This window comes from Neolamprologus brichardi, chromosome 13, assembly GCF_056152115.1.
Source record: "Neolamprologus brichardi isolate AB-2024 chromosome 13, ASM5615211v1, whole genome shotgun sequence".
Classification (NCBI taxonomy): Eukaryota; Metazoa; Chordata; class Actinopteri; order Cichliformes; family Cichlidae; genus Neolamprologus; species Neolamprologus brichardi.
The window spans coordinates 4,272,542-4,295,888 of NC_142116.1; the positions used below are offsets into that span (position 1 = coordinate 4,272,542).

The window sequence follows — 23,347 nt, forward strand, 5'->3', positions numbered from 1 at the left end:
ACAGTATATGTCAGCGCAAGGCACTTTACATCATAAGACGCTACAAGATTAGAAAGAACACCTAATAATCGTATGATTCCCTAATGAGCAAGCAATGGGCCACAATGGGAAGGAAAACTCCCTTTTAACAGGAAGAAATGATGGTGTACGGCACTGGGATTGGCACAAGCAGGTTCATTAATGGGTACTGATTTTTTTGTTCCCCATTTTTCCCCATTTAACCCTTTAACACCTACCATAGAACCAAGTCCGCCAGAGCTTATATTATATTTTTACATGCTGTGGAGCCATTTTTGGGAGCATTTCAAGTTGATATACATCAATACAACCATTATAGCCTAAATTTTAATAATATGTCTGCATTAAGTGCATAGTAATTACATAAATTGCAAAAAAGTGCAATAAACTACAAAAAAATGGAAAATCGTTTTTGTTTTTTTAACATATATTTCTAGTTAGAGAAATTTAAGAGGCTTATCCCTCAAAACTGTAAATACAAAAAAGTTGCACAAAATAGTTTCCCACCACAGGAAATTTATTTTAAGTGTCTTCATAGTTTTATTTTTGAAATACACTAGTTTTCATACACTGCAGGAAAAATGAAAATAAATATTATAATGCAAATTTGCAAAAAAAACAGCATATGCATTAAAATAAACTATTTCCAGCAGTGCAATATGAGTCCTAAGCATCCCAGAAACGACACAGAAAGTCATAAAGTCAAACATAACTTTTAAAAACACCAGTATAGGCTCATAAGGCCCCAATGGTGAAAAACTAAATTTCCGCAAAATGACGTCACTTCCGGTTTCGGGCAGGTCATGGCGGACATGTGATAGTTCACGCTGATGGACGTAGGAAGTGTTTCAAACAGCTGATTGGATCGGCAAAGCGTGTTTCTGGAATATTATGTTTTTGTTGCTGCAAGTGCTTTTTATGCAGTTTTTGCAAAGCTATATGTGGAAGGAAACTGTGACCGAGGACAAGCTGATGGCATACGATGTAAGTGCAACTCCTCCGGTTTCATATGCAAAAAAAATTATTGCGCTAGCTTACGTGGTTGCAGTGCTCCCGGGATTTAAAAATAGTTACGCAAAATGGAGCGTGTCCGCTCCAACCGGCTTTAAAGGGTTAACTGTGGAAAGTCAAAAGTTGTGATCAAGATAAAAGTTTGAGAAACAGGTAGTTTCTCCATCTAGCAATGACCCTCACCTTTGGGAAGCTTAGCACTTGAAATATAAATTATTTGTATTTTTTATTTTAAAAAAGGGGAACCAGAGGAAGGTTAATGTATATCTGTAGAAAGGAAGCATACAGTTGGTGACAGACTGTTGTTTTGTTTGAGCTGCAATGGAATTGCCATAACTGGTTAATATTGCTATCAGAAGAGAAATAAATCTGTGCACTGTTTTATAAATTTCCAACATTTTTAATTGAATTGAAGTTACCACAGTGTTTCCAAGTGTCTAAAACTCAAGTGGGAAGAATCATTGAGAAATTCAAAGAGAGCCACACAGTACAGAACGAACCTGGCAGAAAATCTACCTCCAAAAGACCAATATGAAGGTTACTGACTGGCCTGCACGAAGCCCCGACTTGAATCCCAGTGAAATTTTTGAGGTGAACTGAAGATCAACGTCTATGCAGGAAGACCAGCAAATCTAGAGAAGTTTGAAAGATTCGCCAAAGAAAAATAGTCTGGGAGTACTCGGGAGAGAAGGATGTGAGACTACAACAAATGATTGCACTACAACATAACTGTCTATTAGTATCACAGGGCCTAATCATTTTGACGCTGGTAGTTTTAGATTTTTCTCAGATTCATTTTGCTTCTGTGCAAATGTAAGCATCCAAAATAAAACCAGGATGTTTGGAAAAGCTGTGTTAAAATTCTGTGCTCTATTTAACATCACTTGGGAAATACTTGGAGGCTAATAATTATGTCCTCATCTGTAAAGTGGGTTGGGAAAACTGGGGCAAAGTGGTCAAAAAAACTGAAAACTCTAATTTTAGATTTAAGAAACAAGAGTCTTTTTTATGCCATAAACTTTTTCAATTCTCTGGCTTAATGATGCTCTCATAAATGTCTGTTGTCCTTATGTATTTGTTTACTTTAGTCCATTAGACATTTACAGTCGCTTACAAACCTGCAAAGACTGAGCTGCACCTGACAGGTCGATTGTGTCACACTCGCTGTCTATTCCGGGACTATAACTCTAAACCAAGACCAACTGCTTTTTTAAGGTATTAGAAAAATGTTCCGGCTTTTTGAAATGTTCGAAACAACAAATCAAGATGTGTCTTTCTTTTAGAGTGACGACTACCTTCAGAATTTTTCACTAGTTCAGGATCAGCAACTCAACACTCCATTATGGCCAAACATACAGACAGTTTAAGTAAACATGCCCCAAATATCCAGCAGGCGACAGGTTTGACGTGCATCTGATGAGTTAATGCAGCAGATGCTGTATGTTCGTGCTTAATCACTGTTCCAATGCTAATAAGGAGAACTCAGTGGGTGCGAGACAATCACAAAATTTCGACTTCTTCTTCTCTGTTGTCTTTTTTAAATAACAAAGGGTAGAACATGCACAATCATTGTCATGCAAATTAAAAATAAAGGTCATGCCTAAACCCATTCACAGCTAATTGCATTGGAGAGGAAACTGCGGTTGTTTGTGCAGCTAGCTCCACAGTTTTAGGTACATGCAAGAAACAGAACTTTGTTTGCTCTCAATGTAATGAAACGCACACATAGAAATGCATTTGTCTTTGTTCTAGAGAGTTTACGGGATAAATGGACATATGCACATATTCTGTTTACATACTTCCTGTGTCTCAGATTCAGTCTTTGTCGCTCTTTACAAATCCTATATACGCCTCACAGCCGGGGGTCTCCTTTAATGTGGTGGAAACACAGAAGCTTCAGATCTGTAGCTCTGTGTCACCTTAACAGCTAACGATGTGAACCCTGAGGCCTCACACAATGGCTCTGACGGGCTCCTCCTTGTTTCTTATATACCCAGCTGTTTATATCACAGCACCCTCACTGCACATACTCTCTCTCTCTCTTATTTCCTATATGAGAAAGCGAGCTGGAATTCAGGAAGGAGGCCGTTTGTTTCCCCACGGAGCCCATTTTCATTACCAAGAGAATAGAGCTCAGAGGGCGTGGTCTACAGCAGTGTGTGTGTTGTTTTTTCGCCTCTGTAAGTGTGTGTATCACAGGAAGGGGTTCTATGGAAGTAGGGACAATTAGTGGTTGTCACATAGCGATCTGTATTGTTTTTCTTTCTCTACTCGGGGAAATTTGAGACAAAATCCAAAGTGTCTTGTGTTTTTAAAAATGAGTTAAATTTACAACTAAGATTTTCTCTCTGATTAATAAACAGTTCGTGTTCCATTTATTGTTTTCTTCTAATGTCTTGATTTAGGCAGATGTGATATGAAAAAATTGTGAAAAACTGAATGTTTGAACAGCTGGTGGGCGGGGCTGCTGTGCGAGCCAGAGCGGTGTACCTGTGACGATCATGAGAGACTCCAGGATATCATATAGAACATGGCTATTCAACTAAAAAGTTGGTTGGGCCTGATTTTCAAAACAAGGAATTTATCTGGGCCAGATATTTTTTAGCAGCCATTAAGCAGCATATCGTGATAAATTTCAAACCAACAGAAACGTATTGAAAAACAAGTAATGTTTATTCATTTTGTCCCTTTTAAATCTGGTGACATCTCACAAATGCACACCACAAACTCCAATAAAATAAAAAAAACATTTTGAAAGTTCCCTTTCAATATATATGTGACCTAGACACATCTTAAAGTGCATTTAACACAATTAAAATAGAACAGTCAATCCTATCAAAGCTATCAGTGCACAAATAGCAGTAACACAGAATACAACATTTACTGCTGCACACTGAGGTAATACAGTTTTGTTTTATATCAACCCCTGGAATTAGGCATGGCTTTGTTAGACATTCCACATTATGTTGATATGTGGGCTATAGTTACCCTGACATTATTAATGGGAGAAGTGACATTTTCTTTTCTGAACAATTGCAGCAACTTTTAGCTCATAAGATGTCAGTGCAATCCGAAGGCAACGGTGAAGCGATAGCTTGATATGTTTACAACACGGTGCATTGTGGGTGGAATATTGCTAGGCCACTCGGAGGTTGCTTCTGGGCCGCATGTGGCCCGCGGGCCGCCATTTGAAGAGGCTTGATATTGTCACGGTCCTGGGTCAGTGACCCAGTGTTTTGAGTTTCTTGTGCCTCTGAGTTTTTTGTATTATGTTCTTAGTTCACTTTGTTGTCCCAGCTTATTCTTTAGTGTAGTGTCTTTGTTTGGTTTTCTTGTATTCTGTTTAGTTCTCTGAGTATTTAGTAGCTGCCCTCTGTGTCTCTTTGTTGTTGGTATTGTCTGTGTTTCTTAGTTGCTCTGTCTCCCCTAGTCTAGTTTGCGTCTTCCTGTTTTACTTTGAAGGTCTGTGTCTCATGTGAGTGTATCCTACTTTGCTCCCTGTCTCGTCAGTTCTGATTTCTCCCAGCTGTGCTCTCCTTCTGTGTCTCATTCCCCTCGTTACATCCCAGTGTATTTAAACCCTGTGTTTCTCTGAGTCAGTGTCGCGTCGTCCCTCTTGCTGTGTGGATCTCCCTGTGTCTCCCTTGTGAGTTTAGTTTGTGAGTTTAGTTTGAGTTTCCAGTTTAGTTTACTTTGTATGCCTTTCTCCTGCCAGCAAATAAAGCTGAGTTCTTTGTGTTTAAACCTCGTGCCTGAGTGTCTGCATTTTGGGTCCAACTCCTGCCTGCCGCACAGCGATTCATGACAGATATAGAATCAAGAGCAGAAAAACGGTTTGAAAATGGAACTTTTGGCTTACAGCGGTTCTTCGTACATACACCGACCTCATTATTTGAAACGTTTGAAACATATTTAAAATGAACATCCACCAGTTTAATGGTTTTCATTAGACAGAATATAAAGAAAAGAATAATTGGTTCCTTTTAAGTTTCCAAAAAAGATGTAACAGAAGATTTAACAGTTAACTGTAAACGATTTCTGCTTAGTTTCCAAAACTCATATAATCTAAAGTTTTGAAAATATTCAAAAGCAAGTGTATAAAATGTATTTTGTTTTAATGACTGCATATGATTTATGAGTTTAAATTATTTATTGTTAATGGATAAATGTAAAAGCACTAGCTTAAAATCAAGGATCTTAAAAGAGGAAGTGCTGCTCTGTTATTGCCATGTTTCATCACAAAATTACCAACATCAGTGAGTTATGTTGATATTTTTGCCATTTTCGAATTGAAATATTTCCACAGTTACTGAATAAAGTTGTTTTTCACTGTCTTCCCGCAGGACCGCTTGTTCTTTGTGATGGAATATGTTAATGGAGGAGACCTGATGTTTCAGATCCAGCGATCGAGGAAGTTCGATGAGGCACGATCTCGTTTTTACGCCGCCGAGGTCACATCTGCCCTGATGTTCCTGCACCGACACGGAGTCATTTACAGGTAACCGTGATGTGTTTAAATGGTCAGCAGGCAACCATGCGATCTTTTTCTTTTCATGGTGTATTACCACATTTTAGCGGGTGTAGCAGTGTTTAGCACACCAGTCCTCTTTCAGGACATATTTTAGTTTTAGCCTTTTAACTCGCCCTTCTTTAATTGTGATTGCGAAGCGTGCACATGCTGCTTGTTCGATTAACAGGAGACATAAGAGAATTTCTGAAAAAAATCAAAGAATGAAGAAAACTGCAGCAAAGCTTTCCTTTCCTGAAATGTACATTGGTCTGAGTAGGTGTCAGAGCGCCCATGTTTTAACAACACATAACATGTTTCCATTGTTTGGACAGTCATTCAGAGGTGGGTGATTCACAGAATCACTGAGCACGTAATTTGTGAACTTTGTTGTCAAACTGCTCAGTGGCTGCACATCATTCTGCTGGTTTGAACGTTTCTGAATGCATGAACCATAAAAGGTGGAGTGGTAGGTTTGAAAATATATTTAAGAACCTTTAAATATGTACTTTTGAGTTTCCAAGGTGGAAAACACACATGACCAAATACTTTACAACTATTGCTTTGCTTTAATACATATGCAGCACAGTAATTAAAAAACATAAAGTCTTGTTAAAGTAATATTTTTCCTCTGTGCCAAATGTAGTTTTATCTGTTTATTGATAGTGGCTTTGGGGCAAGAACCAGTCCTTTTCAAATTTATACGGTGCTAGGTAACCATTTAATTTGACAAAAATGCCGCATAACATCTCTTCTGTGCAGTTTGCATGCTGTCACCATGCTTAATCTGCTTTACCTTGCTACTATTATTTTGTCATTGCCCTTGGCTAAGGCACTAGCATTTGTCCGAAGTTGGTACATCAGCACTGCAATGCTTAAAGTCCGAGAATGAATGGAGAATCAACAACTGCAAACTTTATACAGTTTGTCCTGAACATTTTCTAAACACTTTAGCAACAACAATTTATTTATTGTAGAGTCAGTTATTGCATGATTTATTAGCCAGTGATGGTGATGCTGGTAGCTGCATCCACCCCTGTATGTAGAAGTGTGTTCCAGTAAGTATTATTTATTTATTTATTTATTAACCTTTATTTAACCAGGAAGATCCCATTGAGATTAAAAACCTCTTTTTCAAGGGAGACCTGGCCAAGATAGGCAGCAGCAGATGTCTCACAGTTACAGAAATTACTCAAACACAGGCAGCAACAACACACATGCAACAATAAGTGAAAGAATACAAATAAAATAAAATTCAATAAAATTCAAATAAAAATAAAAAAGTCAGTTAAAATGACACTCAATCTAATTGAAACAGTTGCATATTATGGACTTGGCCTCAAGGATTCGTAGTTTAGATTTAAAAGCACTTAATGAAATGAATTCAGTCATTTTCCATTCCTTCTGCAGTTTGTTCCAAGCCGACGGTGCTAAATGGACAAAAGCTCTTTTACCAAGTTCAGTTCGGGCAAATGGAACAGAAAGCAACAAGTAGCCATGCGGACGAAGAGAATACCGACCAGCATGTTTCATTACAAGCAGGGAACATATATAAGAAGGCAGAAACCCAAGTATTGCCTTATATATAAAACTGTATAAATGAGAGTTCCTCCGACTTACCAAAGACTTACCAAAGTATCTAATATATTGTCTGTTATGAATGTATTTTCTGAGTAAATACTGGGTGGATTAAAAAAAACACTTTAAGAATAATAGTAAAGCCGTGATTCTCATCAAACTCAAAATCTTGGTAACTATTTGTTAAATACCAAGATGTTTGCATTTTTGGTAGTCTCAGTTCTATTCACCAGCTATGTTTGACCAGTGTTTGATTATTTTTTTCTAACTTCTTTCCGTTCAAGCTAAACTCAAGTTTAGTTCAGGCATCATCAGTCTTGGGCTGCACATTGTTAGCTTTGTAAACAACCACAGAAAAACTTAATTTTCCAACACAAAGCCCTATTAAGATAGAAAGTGATTCACTCAGTGGGGGTTGCTTTGTAGCTGACAGTTGGTAACTAGTGCACAATCATTTAGGTAGATAACTCTCTAATGGATTTATTTCTCAGTCACATGCAAGTCGGTGGTTTTCCTACCGATAGCTGCTTCAGTCATTTGCCTCACTTCGTGTTGCTAACGAATACTTTACCCGGTGATGGTAAGTGAATGTTTGGGTTTCTAGACCACTGCTAGTTGGTTCTGTGGAGGATGGACACCCTTTAAGAAAAAACATCCTCAAGCTTGATCAGCTGATTTACAGTAGGTGTAGAACAACTAAGCCAAATATGTGAGTGTAGTTAAACTTCATCCAGGCATGTTGAGTGGCACTGATGTCAGGTTGGTTTGGATCCTTCAGAACAGCGACTGAGAGAGGAACAGCTCATTTTGTTGCTCACAGTGTTGCTTGTTGTCGAGTACTCACAGAGTGTTCTTGTGTTTGGTCATGACCCTGGAAGTGCTCTGCGTTCATACGTGTGCTGAGATTACCTCACTGTCCTTTTGCTCCAGGTATTTTCTGTCTGCATGGATCCATTCAGTCATAATATCATTGTCAACCAATAAGAAACACACAATTGGTCCCAAAAAATCCACACAACTTGAATCATAACACCATTGTGATGGATGGAGACTCAGGGAAGATTTTGGTTGTTTGATCCAAAAATATCACTGATGGAAGAAAAGCATGTTGTTCTCTCTGCTGTTTTCCTGGATGAATGTGAACTTTAATTTGCTGTTTAGAGTCTCTCATCATGCAACCTGTGCATGAGTTTGCATGTGTTTATGTCGTACCATCTACCATGGCTTTAAGTTTCCAATTCCCTGACACCTGTATGATCCTCCCAACAGCAAAATATTTAAAACAAATAAACAAGCTCACATCTATACCTACAGGCTTGTTGATATAAAACATTTTCCTTAGTTGAAACTTCATGTCAGTCCTCACAGCAGTCTGTCCAGCCCGAATCTAGACTAACAACCAGGTCTCTTTGAATGGTGCCGTGAAAAAAACCCTGTTGAAATGTTCTGTTGTAAGTTAGAAAATACACTCACTGTAAGAATCCAGAAAGAATAAATATGTATATGTATACTACAAGCGTCAATCACTATTGACCTTCCAGTCTTACACGACCCATAATTTTACCTGCTGAGGCACAGCAGCCTCCATGTGCCTCTTCCTTTTTTTTTTAAACATTTCCACATGTTGTCCTTGTCTAAGACCATATATGAAAATATCATGTCCATATACTCGATCTTTTTTAAGAAAATGTCCTGCAACTTTCAATACTTTCTAAACACATTTACATGTACTTTTCATTAAGAGTTCATAAATACTTTTATCATTAGAAATAAAATGTCTCTAACTTGATGATGACAAAATTCTGACATGTTTCCTTCAAACATCTCAGGCCAGTTTCTTGTCAACAGAAGTAAATATAAGAAATAAGGAGATAAAATTCTCAGAGTTGAGACGTTAATTTAAAGATTGAGGCACATCTCTGATATTCATATTTCATCTATAAGCCAAACATGGGTTTTTTTCTCACTGTTATCTTAAAAGCTGATTGTTCCACAGCAGAAAAGATCAGTGCAGCAAGAGAAAAACAAATAATATTTAAAAATGTTAAATTCTGACGGGTCAGCATTGTGGTCAAGATTGAACCCTAGAAGGCTATGTGAAATCAGGCAGACTGTCAAAACCTTCACAGTGTGGAGACTGTCAAGGTCTTAGGTTGTTCCTGTCAATAATAGAGAAAGAATACCACAACAGCTTTGACCTATCTGAAAAAAATTACATAGCCCTGATTATTCCACCCTGTCGGCTAAAGAGTACTGGGATAGTAGTAAGTTTCTATTCAGTTTCAGATTCACCCTGTTTTGCTATCTGATGAACTCTACAAACTGAGCAGAACAATGAAAACTGTTTCATTGTTTTGTCTATTCTCAAAAAAAGTCTCAAGAAAAGATAAGTACACTGGCTACTTTTACTTGTCTTGTTTACAGGCTGGTTCTTAAAAATCTTAAACACACATTTACTGATAAAAGACATTGAACATTATCAAACTGTCCTTTCAGAGTTTGTATGGATTCTGCCAGCACAAACATTTCAGAACTGAATGCTACTATTTTTGACCCCTCGACACATTTAGATCACACAGTGTAACGGCACTGTTAAGAGTGTGCTATTTTTGGAGCGGGCGAGAAGATTGGACAAAATGTGACAAAATGACAGCTGTTTGCCAACTAACAAAAAACAAAATGCTTGGTAGCTGACAGGAAAAAGGACAGATGTGAGATTTGCGAGGAAAACTATACTTTCAGTCTTGGTAGTTGCTTGCTTATCAAACTTAGGACAATACGGTGACATTAGCAATCAGGATCATTTGTAAAATTTACCAAATAATTGCATTTTACCTTGTTATTCTGAACCAATACCTATGGGTTAAGGAAGTTGTGTAAAAATTATAGTTTTCCATGTAGGTCTGTGAAAAACTGAGTAAAGCCTTACTGCTTCCATAGAGAGGATAGATAACTGTAGACTGCTGTAGGAGGCCACAGTCTTTACAGGGATTGATGTACAAGCAGATTCACCAGAAGATCAGACCATTTAATCCTAATTCTGAACCTAAAAGCCACATATCAGACTCTACAGGCCTCAGTCAGCATACTGAATACTAAAGCTGACCACACAATTAGCAAAAGACTGAACAACTATGGCTTGTTTGAAAGGGGTGCCAAATATCTCTCTTCAAGTGGAGATGTTTGGCCATAAGCCTTAGCACTACTTCAGCCGAAAACTCAACACAGCATATCAGGATAAACACCTCGTGTCGACACCTCGGGTGATGATTTGGGCTCGCTTTCTAGCCACAGGACCTGGGGACCTTGCAGTTAAGTTGACCATGCACTCCAAACTCCAGAGTGTTCTAGAGTCAAATGTGAGATCATCTGTCTGATAGCTAAATGCTTGGCTCAAATTGGCTCAAGCAACACAACAATGGTCCCAAGCACAGCAGCAAATTTATAACAGAATGGCCGAAAAAGAAAAGTTGTCCCTGTGGCCCAGTCAAAGTCCAGACCTCAACCCGACTGAAATATTGTGGGTGGACATTAAGTGAGCTGTATATGAATGAACGGCTGCAAATGTTGGTTAACTGTTGCAAAGAATAGTGGGCCAAAAGTCCTCCATGACGATTTTTCAAAGGACTGCATAGAGTCCTGTGAAAACCTTCTTTCTCACGTGAAAGTATTTAAACCTGTAAGCATCCTGTCAGAGCAGACACAACAGTTTTATGTAAATTAACAGTCAATGAGACCAGTGACTATCCAGTAATCGGTGCAGCTCTACAAAGTTACCGTAACTTCTAAGCCTATTAAAAGCTAATGCCAGTCTAAACTAAAATAGCAGCCTGGTGATGCACTTTCAGTTTACTCTAAAAAAAACTTCTCATTGAACCCAAACTTTTTGATATTGTTAATGATACCTGATAAATGCAGCAGTTGTTCACAAATAAGCAGGTACCCTGGCTGGTTATGATGTGACAACCTCCAAAAACTATAAGCCTTTAATAGTCTAATTAACTGGTTCCAGTCTTGGCATTAAACATTGGGGCTATTATTAAGAACAAAAAGAACCACCGCTGTTTTGGAAATGTCTCTGAGTTGTTCCAAAACATGTCCTAAAATAAAAAGAATGCCTCTGTTAAAATTATATATCAGTTATTACAATAACAAATACTGCATTAACATGAGATGTGGTTGTTTTGGTTGCAGCTTGTCCCGGGGCTGCTGGTTGTGTGTATGTGCACGTTTACTGTCGTGACTTTTTATTGTCCATGTGTCTGCCCTTCAAAGCCATGAATACAAAGTGATGGGATGAAATCCTCATGCACAAACACACAAACACAGTGTGAGCAGAACTGGGAATTTGCTCGTTTGCCCAGAAATTAAAGGTCAGTTCACGCCAGAGATGATGGTAAACTCCAATTGCACAACGCACATTCTTCCTGTAATCACCCACCTAAAATTCTTGTTAACTGCCCTTTCAGTCTTTTGGTTTCATTTCCAGAAACCTACCAAGCATGTGTTTTTTGGGGGGGTTCTTCTTTAACACCCCTCTAAAAATTACTCAAAAAGTCATAACTATCAGATGAATATGTGCAGGATAATAATGGTTGCAGGAAACTGCTTTAAACATTCTTACTTTGTATGAATCCTGTTGTTTTGTTGCTCCAACAGCTCATTTCTGCCAGAGGGTTTAATAAAGTCTCATTTTGTTGTAGCTGATCACAATATTGCCAGGTATGTTTTCTTTGTTTTGCTCTTCAGACAGACAGGATGAAATATGACTAGCATCAGCTGAGTCAAAGGAGCAATAGAGCAGAAAACTTTTTTGTCCCTTTTAGTGCATCTACTAAAAAAAAACTTTTAGTTTTAGAAGTTAATATAACAAATCTTAGTGTCTAACGTGTTATTTAGTTTATATTTACAGTATTGTATGTGTCAGTAAAGCATTAATAAAACTAAATATAGAAGATTTTAGTTGAAAATGTAAATGTTTATAAAATCAGATGTGCTTTGAAGGAAAAATATTCATTTCAAATCAAAGAATAGGATAAGAAATAAACAAGAAATAAATGGGTTGGCCATTTTTTAGTTTTCAATTCCAGAATAATAAAGAAAAAGAACACAAATGTTCAAATAAATCGACACAAAAAATAGTTTCTCTCCAAAGCATCCATCTGAGTATGATAGTGTGTGAACGCTAGATAGAACGCATTTACATAGAAAAAGCATAGAAAACAGTGTTTGTATGACTGAGTGACTGAGGCAAGTTTTAAAAAGCACTTTGAGTGAGATGATGGGAAATGTTGTGATGTCACCTGGTTTCTGGAATCCTGTAAAACTACACACTGATTTGGCAAATCGTTAGCCAATAAGCATACCACAAATAATCATCTCTAAGACATGATATGAAGAAAAAAAAAAAAAAAGGATTGTAACCCAGTGACTGAGAACCTCAACTCACCGGGAAAGTGTGTGTTCGACATTAAAAAAAAAAAAAGCTAATGTAAGGCACTTGAACACCAACATCCCTTTTTAAAACCTGGAAGCTACATCCATCTCTTATGCCAGTGGTTCCCAAACTTTTTTTGCTGGGCCCCCCTTGTTTTACAAGAAAAATGTTCGCGCCCCCCCTCGCGCGCGCACGCACGCACGCACGCACGCAAGAACACATCCTCCAACCACACACACCCATATTTTGCTCCATTGCGGTTTATTTCACACCTCAAACATTTAGTAAACAATTAAGCATATACAAGTAATATGCAGGTAGCAAGAAAATAAACTAATAAAGTCTTTTATGCTACGTCGGCACCTACACGGGTATTTTTAAAAACGCAGCTGTTTCGTCCACACATAAACGGCGTTTCGAATCACAGAGAATGGAGATTTTTTTAAAACTCCTTTTTTGCGTTTATGTGTGGACGAGGAATATAGAGTTCGTCATGCAACGTCAAAAGTATGTGCCTTTTTTCACGTCACGCTGTGCGCCACGTTATTGTTTACATGAGATGAATTGCAGAATGGCAGATAGAGACGAAATACTGTTAATCTGACTATCTGCAGGTTTTACACGCTTACATATACATGCAGTTACTGTCCCTCCATTTAGAAAGGCAGAGGCGTCACGGTGTAAGTATTTTACATGTAGTTGTTTTTTTTCCTGTGTAATAATATTCAACATTGCTATCAATACATTTTTCAAAAAATCCCTCTCTGTGCAAAATGGGTTCAAAAACATAAATAACTGTTGGATGCTGTTTGTCCGTGATTTGAACCGGGGGAACAAATCGTGGCAGGATCAGCCTGATATTATTTGTATCCCACTGTAACTTTACTGTATAAAGAGCTAGCATCTCCAAAATGTCAGGAGTAGTTAGTCATTACAACAAGTGTTTGTGAACTACAAATCAAGAATGTGGGATACTGTTTGTCCATGATTTAAACAGCCCAGCGCTGCTCCCGACAAAGGGAAAACCAATCCTGCAGGGAGACCTACCTCGGCACTTGTGCAGGTGAAATCAAAGGGAAGATGTGCTTCACCATATTTTCTAGTCTTTGGCTTAGAATGAAGTTGGTTTGGAAACATATTCAGCAATGCTTCATCTCCTGCTTTGCGTTTGTGTGGGCGCCCCGTGCTGGCAGTGTCCAAGCGTTGGTTTTTTTTGGTTTTTTTTCCCTTTTCATGCCGCGCCCCCCCTGCAATGGCTCTGCGCCCCCCCTAGGGGGCGGGCCCCACACTTTGGGAACGTCTGTCTTATGCAGTCTTTTTTTTTTTACATTGAAATACAACAAAAAATATCCCAGTACCTGCTGGGTGCTAAAGATAAGCCAGTTACAGCTGTGTTTCCCAACCAGGGGTACACGGAGAATAATTGTGCATATTTGAACAAGTTTAACCAGTAATGGATTAATTGGATTATGTCACCTATTCACTGAAGCCTTTGACCTTTTGCTCTGTGTGTGTGTGTGCGCGCGCGCACACACACACATGCTCGTGTGTGTGAAGCAACCTTAGGTTGCACACAACAATGGTCTAAAAGTGAAAGTTATTAAATAGTTTTTAAAAGTAGTTTTTTAAAAATAGTTTTAAAAATAGTTTTTTTTAAAAAATAGTTTTTAAAAGTAAGAATCAGTACTTCATGCTTTGGAAAGTTACATTGCTAGCTACATATAATAGATACAACAGCTGATATATGTTTTTCTCAGTGAGCTAAAATATTAAAATATCAATATTAATTAATTTGAATGTTAATTAAAGTGTTTTGCCAAAACTATGCCAAAGACTTGGTATTGTTAAAAAGATAACTAAGTTACAGTTTTTATTACTAACAGTATTAAAAATGTAAAGCTGACTAAACTAGTTACTTATGAAACATATAGCTGTTAAATTGACTAGCAGCTACAGAGTGAATGCCTGAAATAGTACGTTATGGTTGGTTGAACATCAAATTCAGAACAAGGGCAAAGAGCAGAACTGTTAAACATAGTGGAAAACTAAATATGAAGAAAGAGTAACAAGCTTTTACATAAAAAAGAAGAAGGACAAAAAAGGCAACACTTGTGTAACATATTTACATAATTTACAAACAGAGGATGTCAAATACAGATCTACAGTTTTTCATAATTCTGTTTTGCTACGTGGTTGTTTTGGATACATGATCTCAGACAAACAAATGTCCCGTCCTGTTGGTGCCTGCTCGAACACGACTCATTGTTTCACACAGCTTGTGTTACAATGGTTTTATTAATGAAGGGGGAGGGTCTAATCATACAATTTCAACTGTGTGAACATGTCTGTGTTTCTTTTGGTTGGCACAATGGTATCCAAATCAGTCATCAAAGTCCTAACCAAGAGCTCTAAGCTTTATTGTCCCGCGCTTAGTTTTTGTTGCTTTTGGCCTCATAATCATGCATTAAAGTGAAACTCCACCCAAAGTCCACCTCGTGAATGGGGTATAATCTTGTAAAAACAGAAATACTTCAAAAAGATGCAGAACTTTTTTTTTCTAGTATACTAATCGCTGTAGAGCATCACTTGACAATAAGATTTATGTCCATGTTTGGACAGTTTTAAGTAGGTTGTCAGAATAATACTTGCTTTAGTTAGCCTTAGCAGGATTGTTGCTCTGTATCTGAATTCTGCATTTTTGGAGAGAAAGGGCTTCCAAGGCTTTGTTGACTGCTCCAGCTCAGTTTCATGTATCATAGAAGGTAATTTTCCACTGAGTTTAGAGCACAAGCACATTGAAATTCATCATAATGGAGACATTTTTTGAAGTTCCTGGCTCACCTCCAGAAAGAATTCATTCCCATTCCCAGGTCAAACTGACTCCACTTGGCGTTCGCGAACATTGAGATTAATGGTTCAGTCTTTCAACAGTGTTTTCTCAGTCATGCTGTTTTGATAGTGAATATTACTCTGTCAGAGGTTGGCAAGGATGCGCACGCATTGCGTGTTAATTCATGATGGCTGAGTTGACTAAGCTACCACTGTGTCTTTCTCGCCGCCTATTCCTCTCACTCTCTCTTGTCCCTGACCCACTTTATTGAACAGAGAAGATGAACAACAAGTGTTTTGGGAACATTACGTCCCGGCTCTCTTCCTCTGCTCCCTCCCTCTCCTCGCCATCTCGTCTTTTCTCCCATAAGCCTCTCATCTATGCTCCCATCACCTCCACCACCACCCCGCACTCCTCATAAAGAAATATTTTTAGACTGCAGCTCACGCTCCCTTCTTTTCAACTTTGTTATGTGACCAAATGGAAGGTAATGCTTAGAGGTGATACTGTTGTCAGAGCAGGTTGAGACTGGTTTAAGAGCAGATATGTATCTGTGTAAAGTAAACCTATGAATATACACCATCACACGGCGTCACACAATAGTGGGAACAAAGACCTAGATGTCACACCTCACAGTCTTTTGGGTCACAGTCAGCATAATGTTATTAGGATTGAATGCCTGACCTAATGAGATAGTCTGTCTTTCGGGTTCAGCCATTCTGTTCATTTTAACCTGTATTATAGTTGAATCAGTTCTATGGTTGCTGTTAGTTATATGGTTAGTAATATTAGTTATATCCTATTTTAGTATTGTACATTTTGTTAGAGACACGTCTTCAGCTGCTTGTTAATGCAGTTGAAGAGGTGTAGCCTTTTTTACTGTCTCCTTCTAATCTCCCAACCAGTCATGGCAGATGCCTGCCCTCCCCGTGCCTGGTTCTTACGGAGGTTTCTTCCTGTTAAAAGGGAGTTTTCCTTCCCGCTGTCGCCAAAGTGCTTGCTTATACGAGTCAGATGTAGTTGGGGTTCCTTTTTAATAGTTTAGGGTCTTTAACCCTTTAAGACCTACCATAGAACCAAGTCCGCCAGAGCTTATATTATATTTTTACATGCTGTGGAGCCATTTTTGGGAGCATTTCAAGTTGCTATACATCAATACAACCATTATAGCCCAGATTTTAATAATATGTCTGCATTAAGTGCATAGTAATTACATAAATTGCAAAAAAGTGCAATAAATTACAAAAAAATTGAAAATCGTTTTTGTTTTTTTAACATATATTTCTAGTTAGAGAAATTTAAGAGGCTTATCCCTCAAAACTGTAAATACAAAAAAGTTGCACAAAATAGTTTCCCACCACAGGAAATTTATTTTGAGTGTCTTCATAGTTTTATTTTTGAAATACACCAATTTTTATATACTGCAGGAAAAACGAAAATAAATATTATAGTGCAAATTTGCAAAAAAGCAGCATATGCATCAAAATAAACTATTTCCAGCAGTGCAATATGAGTCCTAAGCATCCCAGAAACGACACAGAAAGTCATAAAGTCAAACATAACTTTTAAAAACACCAGTATAGGCTCATAAGGCCCTGATGGTAAAAAACTACATTTCCGCAAAATGACGTCACTTCCGGTTTCGGGCAGGTCATGGCGGACATGCGATAGTTCGCGCTGATGGACGTAGGAAGTGTTACAAACAGCTGATCGGATCGGCAAAGCGTGTTTCTGAAATATTATGTTTTTGTTGCTGCAAGTGCTTTTTATGCAGTTTTTGCAAAGCTATATGTGGAAGGAAACTGTGACCGAGGACAAGCTGATGGTATAAGATGTAAGTACAACTCCTCCGGTTTCATATGCAAAAAAAATGATTGCTCTAGCTTACGTGGTTGCAGTGCTACCGGGATTTTTAAAAAGTTACGCAAAACAGAGCGTGCCTGCTCCTACCGGCTTTAAAGGGTTAACTTACAATATAAAGTAACTTTTGCACCATTTGCAAAAAATTAATTGAATTGAATTAATGCCAGTATCTGAGTGGACAATCACATGGCAGCAACTCTGTGCATTTAAGCATGTAGACATGATCACGATGAACTGCTGAAGTTTAAACCGAGCATCACAATGAGGAAGAAAGATGACTTAAGTGAACGTGCCGTAGTTTTGGTACCAGACGGGCTGTTCTGGCTATTTCAGAAACTGCTGATCTACTGGGATTTTCCCACGCAACCATCTCTAGAGTTTACAGAGAATGTTCCAAAAAAAGCGAAAATAGCGACAGTGAGCGGCACTTCTCTGGCAAAAATGTCTTGTTTATGCCAGAGGTCAGAGGAAAGAGGCCAGACTGTTTCAAGATGACCGGAAGGCAACAGTAGCTCAAATGAGCGTTAGTTACAACTAAGGTGTGCAGAAGAGCATTTCTGTAAGCACAACACATTGATTCTTGAAGCAGATGAGCTGCTGCAGCAGAAGACCACACCAGATGCCTCGCCTGTCATTTAATAACAGGAAGCTGAGGCTACAGTTCACGCCGAAATTGTAGAAAAGAAAATTTTGGTCTGATGTGTCTCGTGTTGTGTTGCCACATTGGGGCGGTGGGGTCAGAATTTGATGTGAAGAACATGAAAGCGTGGATGAACTGTGTCTTGTGTAGTGTAATGGGGTGAGGGATGTCTTCTTGGCCCTTTAGCACCAATTGAGCATACTTGAGTATTGTTGCGGTTTCCATCCCTTCATGACCACAGTGTACCCATCTTCTTATGGCTGTTTCCAGTAGATCACATGTTTCAAAGCTCAATGATCTCGCAAATCATTTCTTGAACATAACAATGAGTTCACTGTAGTCAAATGGTTTCCATAGTCACCAGATCTCCATCCAATAGTACGTTCGGAATGTGGTGGAATGAGAGATTCACATCGTGGATGTGCAGCCGACAAATCTGCAGCAACCTCTGTGTGATGCTATCATGCCTGTATGGACCAAAATGTCTCAGAAATGTATCCAACACTCGTTAAATCTGTCCTGTAGAATAGCAGATAGCTATTGCTATCTTCTATCTGGATAGCTTAAATCAGCGGTCTCGAACTCCAAACCTAAAGGGCCGGTGTCCTGCAGGTTTTAGATGTGTCCTTGATCCAACACAGCTGATTTAAATATAAATAAAATGTCACCACTGGAATTATCATAATATGTGGAAACCATGTCTTTCTGTCTTTGTCGAATCTAAAATTGGTTCTGAATCTTTAGAATAATTCCCTAAAGCACAGGTGTCCAACTCCAGGCCTCAAGGGCCGGTGTCCTGCAGGTTTTAGATGTGTCCTTGATCCAACACAGCTGATTTAAATGGCTAAATAAGCTCCTCAACATGTCTTGAAGTTCTCCAGAGGCCTGGTAATGAACTAATAATTTGATTCAGGTGTGTTGACCCAGGGTGACATCTAAAACCTGCAGGACACTGGCCCTCAAGGCCAAATGTGCCTCTTTTGGAAAGTATCACAGTAGGGAAGTTTGAGGAAATCTGGGAACATTACATCCAAATAAAAGACAATGGGATAATAAACCTATTAATTATTCAATGCAATAAATGAAGTTTATTAAGTTAATTAATAATTAATATGCTATTAATTTAGGAACGTGAATATGAATACGTCAAAACAACTAATGCTACTCAGTCGTTTACAGTGTAGTGTTTGATCGAAATTGCTTGCCCTGATGCTAAAAAGGAACACCATATACAAGCTTTCAGGGTCATCTTTTTCTATAGTTCTAGACTCTTTCCACACCACAGTCAAATTCCCACTCTGACCACTCATTCCACTTGTTCGGTGCACCCTCTTACATTTGCACATGCTCTCATGTGCCTTTTTATCTGTGTCAAAACAGCTTGTCTTCAATTCGAGTGACGATTATATTGTTGTCTCCCAATTGATCACGTTCCTGTCCTGATGCAACACTTGGTCATCACAAAATCTTGTTTTGAACTCTGCTGTTGGGTGTCTGGGTCAAACCTCAAGACCCAGATCTTTTACTAGTAGCGATTATTGCACACGCACAAAAACAAGTGGTAAAGATATGACTATCTGAGAGGAATCCAAAAAAAATAAGCAGTAGTAGTAACTGAAATTAGGTAAGTTGTTTTCTTTTATAATAGGTAATTAGATAAGGGTTTTTTTTTTTCTTATGAAGAATTTGTTTTAAATTCTGCTTAAAAGTAATAAAACTCCATCCTTAATATCTAACTTAAGTATTTGAGTGCTACTCTGTCACATATAGCATTGTTGCTTATTTAAAGTATAGTTGCAAAACCTAATATTCATACTCGCTGACATCAATATTATAGTTTTTCAAATTAATCCTCAAGTTTATTGACTTTAATATCCTCCCAGCCTGATGTGCCTCTCATGCAGTGATTCCACAAAGAGAAAATATACAGTGGCAACAGTCTGTGTGTGTTTGTATGTTTGACCAGATGTGTGTTTGGAACATATAGTCACACAGATGAGGAGATGGAGGGATGGGAGAGAAGGGTTAGCTGTCACAGAGCATAGGCCCTGCCGCTGGGGACGTAATGGAAAAATCACTCAAGATTACCATGAAACACAGGAAATGCTCTCAATTGGGCCTGATTGCCTTGTGTGTGTGTGCGTGAGTGTGTGTGTGTGTGTGTGTGTGTGTGTGTGTGAACTCCAAATAGAGCTCCTGACAGTGTGAGCAGAGCAGCTCCTGTTTTTTGAGCATTATTACAGCTCCTCTAAAAGAAACTACAGCAGTGAATTCCCTGCAGAAAGAAAATGACTTGATACTGATTTGGATACAATAAGATACAATTTTCTACAAAATTCCATCCCAGGAGATTCTATGAAGTAAAATTCCAGTTTTTCGTAATGCTTTATTCTGTTAGTGCCAGCACGAAATGAATAAATAATAGTTTGTATTTGAAAATTTGAGTAAAAGCTCACCTGCTGCCTAAAGTAAGAATTTTGTTTATTGACCTCAGAGTTTGCAAAGGGATGATATGATAGATGTTGATTTTTGGATCCAGGAGTAACCAGATCTGGACAAGTGCACTGAATGCATATTATCAAACAGACAGAGGTACCTTAGTTAGAAAAAAAGGAATTAAGAATACAAAAACGTTAATATTGAACCTTCATGTAAGTCCCTTTTTATTGAATCATCATTGGCGGCTTACATGTTGGTCCCGCTTTGTATTTCTGTCATTGGGCAGTGTGATATGGAGCAACCTTATTTCTAAAGATGTATAACTTTAAGTCACAATGCAACTTAAATGTCTGTAAACACGTTTATATTTGCTTCAATATGGAGCTTTGGAGATTGGATTGATTGATTGATTGATTGATTGGTAATTTATTTCAACATGTGAACAATATACAAGTACGTTTAGAAAAGAAAATAAGAAAGAAAAAAAATACTATACAAATTACATACAAAAAAAATGTTCTGATTAATTTACAAGTTGAAAGGGAAGAAGTAAACACTTATTTAATCCCACCCCTTTGCCATAAATTATCAGTTAATATTTAGTCAGCTTCCTTACTGATATAATTTGTAATAAAAATTGTGAACAGATTTCTGATATACTATAATATCACATCATGAGGTTTTTTTTGTTTGTTTGTTTGTTTTTTGGAGACATTGGACACAATCTCTGCGAGTTACCCTGAAGTGTCCGTTTGAGTAGCTGTAGTGTTTTGCACTTCTGCCTTGGTTTTATTCTTTTTTTTACCCTCCAGATTACTACCTTGCATGCACTGACCCCCTCCCCACCTTCCGCACCGTTTGATTCAATCGACTTTGAAGCTGCGAAACTCAAACAATTAGATTTGTATATCTCGTACACCCTGACCATCTACTGATGACACATTTTATCATTTGCTTTCATTGGACTTACTAAAAGACTGAAATACAAGCCATGGTACTTAAGCATTAACTGAATGTTGGACTCTGATACTGCAACTTTTGATCCTGAATCTTTATGACATAAGTTAATAATGCTTTATGGTTTTGATTATTGTGTTGTTTGAACACAACGAACATGTTTTTCAGACTTGATATTAAGGAGCACACTGTACGAATGAAACGAGCAAACCATAGCATTTATTAGTAAAGTAATAAAGACATGTTAATGTGAAATCTCTATTGAAAGTTGTTCCTGCAAATAAAAAACTAATACATTTATGGGCTCTACTGATCGTTAATCTTAATAAAGAAGTTGGTTCAAAGCCCAGAGATCTTTTTATTTTTTCATTCTGATCCAGGCTGCCGTGCATCCTACCATAATCCTACCAATTATTAACAGAAAGACTTCATCACTTGTGATAATAGCAGTGAAGATTTGTGCAGAGAATCAAAGTTTGATGATGAAAACGGATTCTTAATCTGCAGTATATTAATTAAAGATATAACTATACTCACAAAGATTATATAAATTTTGTCTGTTTTCTGGTTTGCAACATAGATTATTAGCTCTTGTTTACACCCACTTCTGAGCTCACAAAGCATTTTCACATTAATAAATATCATTCCATTAGTGCCGCTGAACACCTGCAGCCACTTAATATTGAATTTCCTGCACCGAGGTGATGTGTAATACAAAGATTAACGTCAGCGGGCATTTAAATTCAATCAAAAACGCATTAAATTCATATGTGATTTTTGTACCTTTCCACAGGCAGCGCAGAATTAATGTGCAGGGAGTCGCCTTGGGGTGAGATATGCAAACAGGCAGCCGAGGAGGGGTCGCAGTTGTAATTTTTCATCTGGGAAAGTACAGAACAAGCGCTGCTCTTTGCTGTGCCAGTGTGCCTTTTGGCAAGGCACAGCGTCCAGCTCTTCGGCCGGACAAAACCATGGTTGTTCTGGGCAGCTCAGCTCGGATTGATGAGAGTTTAGGGTTTCCAGTGGTTTTCAGAGAAATGAAAGCAAACATTCATCAACAACAAAAACCACAAAAAAATAGATTTCTTGGCAGACGAAGCTGAATGTTCTTTAATCACCGAATGAATATGAAAACAGCGCAACATTAAACATCATCTTCTCGTGCACTACATTCCCCTCCTCAACTGAAAATCACTCCAACTTGAAAAAAAGCACCTGACCTGAGCCTGACTCCAAGTCTGTTATGCAAAAACGTGGTCAAACCCAGCTGTCAGGCTTTGCTGCATCTAACATGTCACGCTAGTTTTCCCATTAGCATAGCATTCGCGGCTTAACTTTGCACGAGATCCAGATGCATCTCCTAACTGCTCGGACCTGTTAGATTACTGCGAAATACATCACATGACAAAAAATGATATAAGTGTAGTTATGAAACATAACAGACAGGAACCAGATAGACATTTTCAGCATATCTGAATTTTTCGTATGGTTTTTTTTTAACGCTCCGTCAGACAAAAACACGGTGGGACAGAAAAGAACAAACTTTTCAACAGCACGGGATTGTGCAACTCCCTTTTTTATTTTTGGGGCTTACAAAAACAGAACGCTTGCATAAGCTCTCGACCTGAAGCACGCACGCTCCGTCTCCTTTTTGGCTTGTCGGGGCGACTGTATTTATGAAAACACCTCGGGCTGAATGGCTGCAGTGGCTGCATCGAGGACATGTTGACATTTTTGTAGCGATCAACCATCAAGCCCAGAGCGGCTGCATTCATGACCAACCTTGTCATCTTTCAACACTGCTGCTCTTATCTCTTTGGCTCTCTCATTTTCTCTCTTTCGCCTTTACGTGCTCCTCCTGTTCAACCCTTAACTTTCTCTCTTTGCCCCCTGTCCTCCTGCCGTTCCCTGTATTAGTTTGTGACTAAAACTGTGGCTATATCTTTGACTTCTCAAATATACACTTGTGTGAAATAAAGTGCATGCTATAACTGTAGCTTTAACTAACACGTTTGCTTTCCGCGTCATTCCAAATGAATATTTTCTTCCCCTGTTCCTGAAAAACTT

At 38.3% G+C, this 23,347-nt stretch overlaps 1 protein-coding gene across 1 annotated transcript in view; it reads left to right on the plus strand.

Moving 5' to 3' along the window:
- LOC102799087 (protein kinase C epsilon type-like) overlaps positions 1-23,347 on the plus strand; it is a 106,450-nt gene that overhangs the window by 74,377 nt on the left and 8,726 nt on the right. Inside the window, exon 11 of the mRNA XM_006783506.2 lies at positions 5,373-5,527. Coding sequence (XP_006783569.2) covers positions 5,373-5,527 — 155 coding nt within the window. The remainder of the gene's footprint in view (positions 1-5,372; positions 5,528-23,347) is intronic.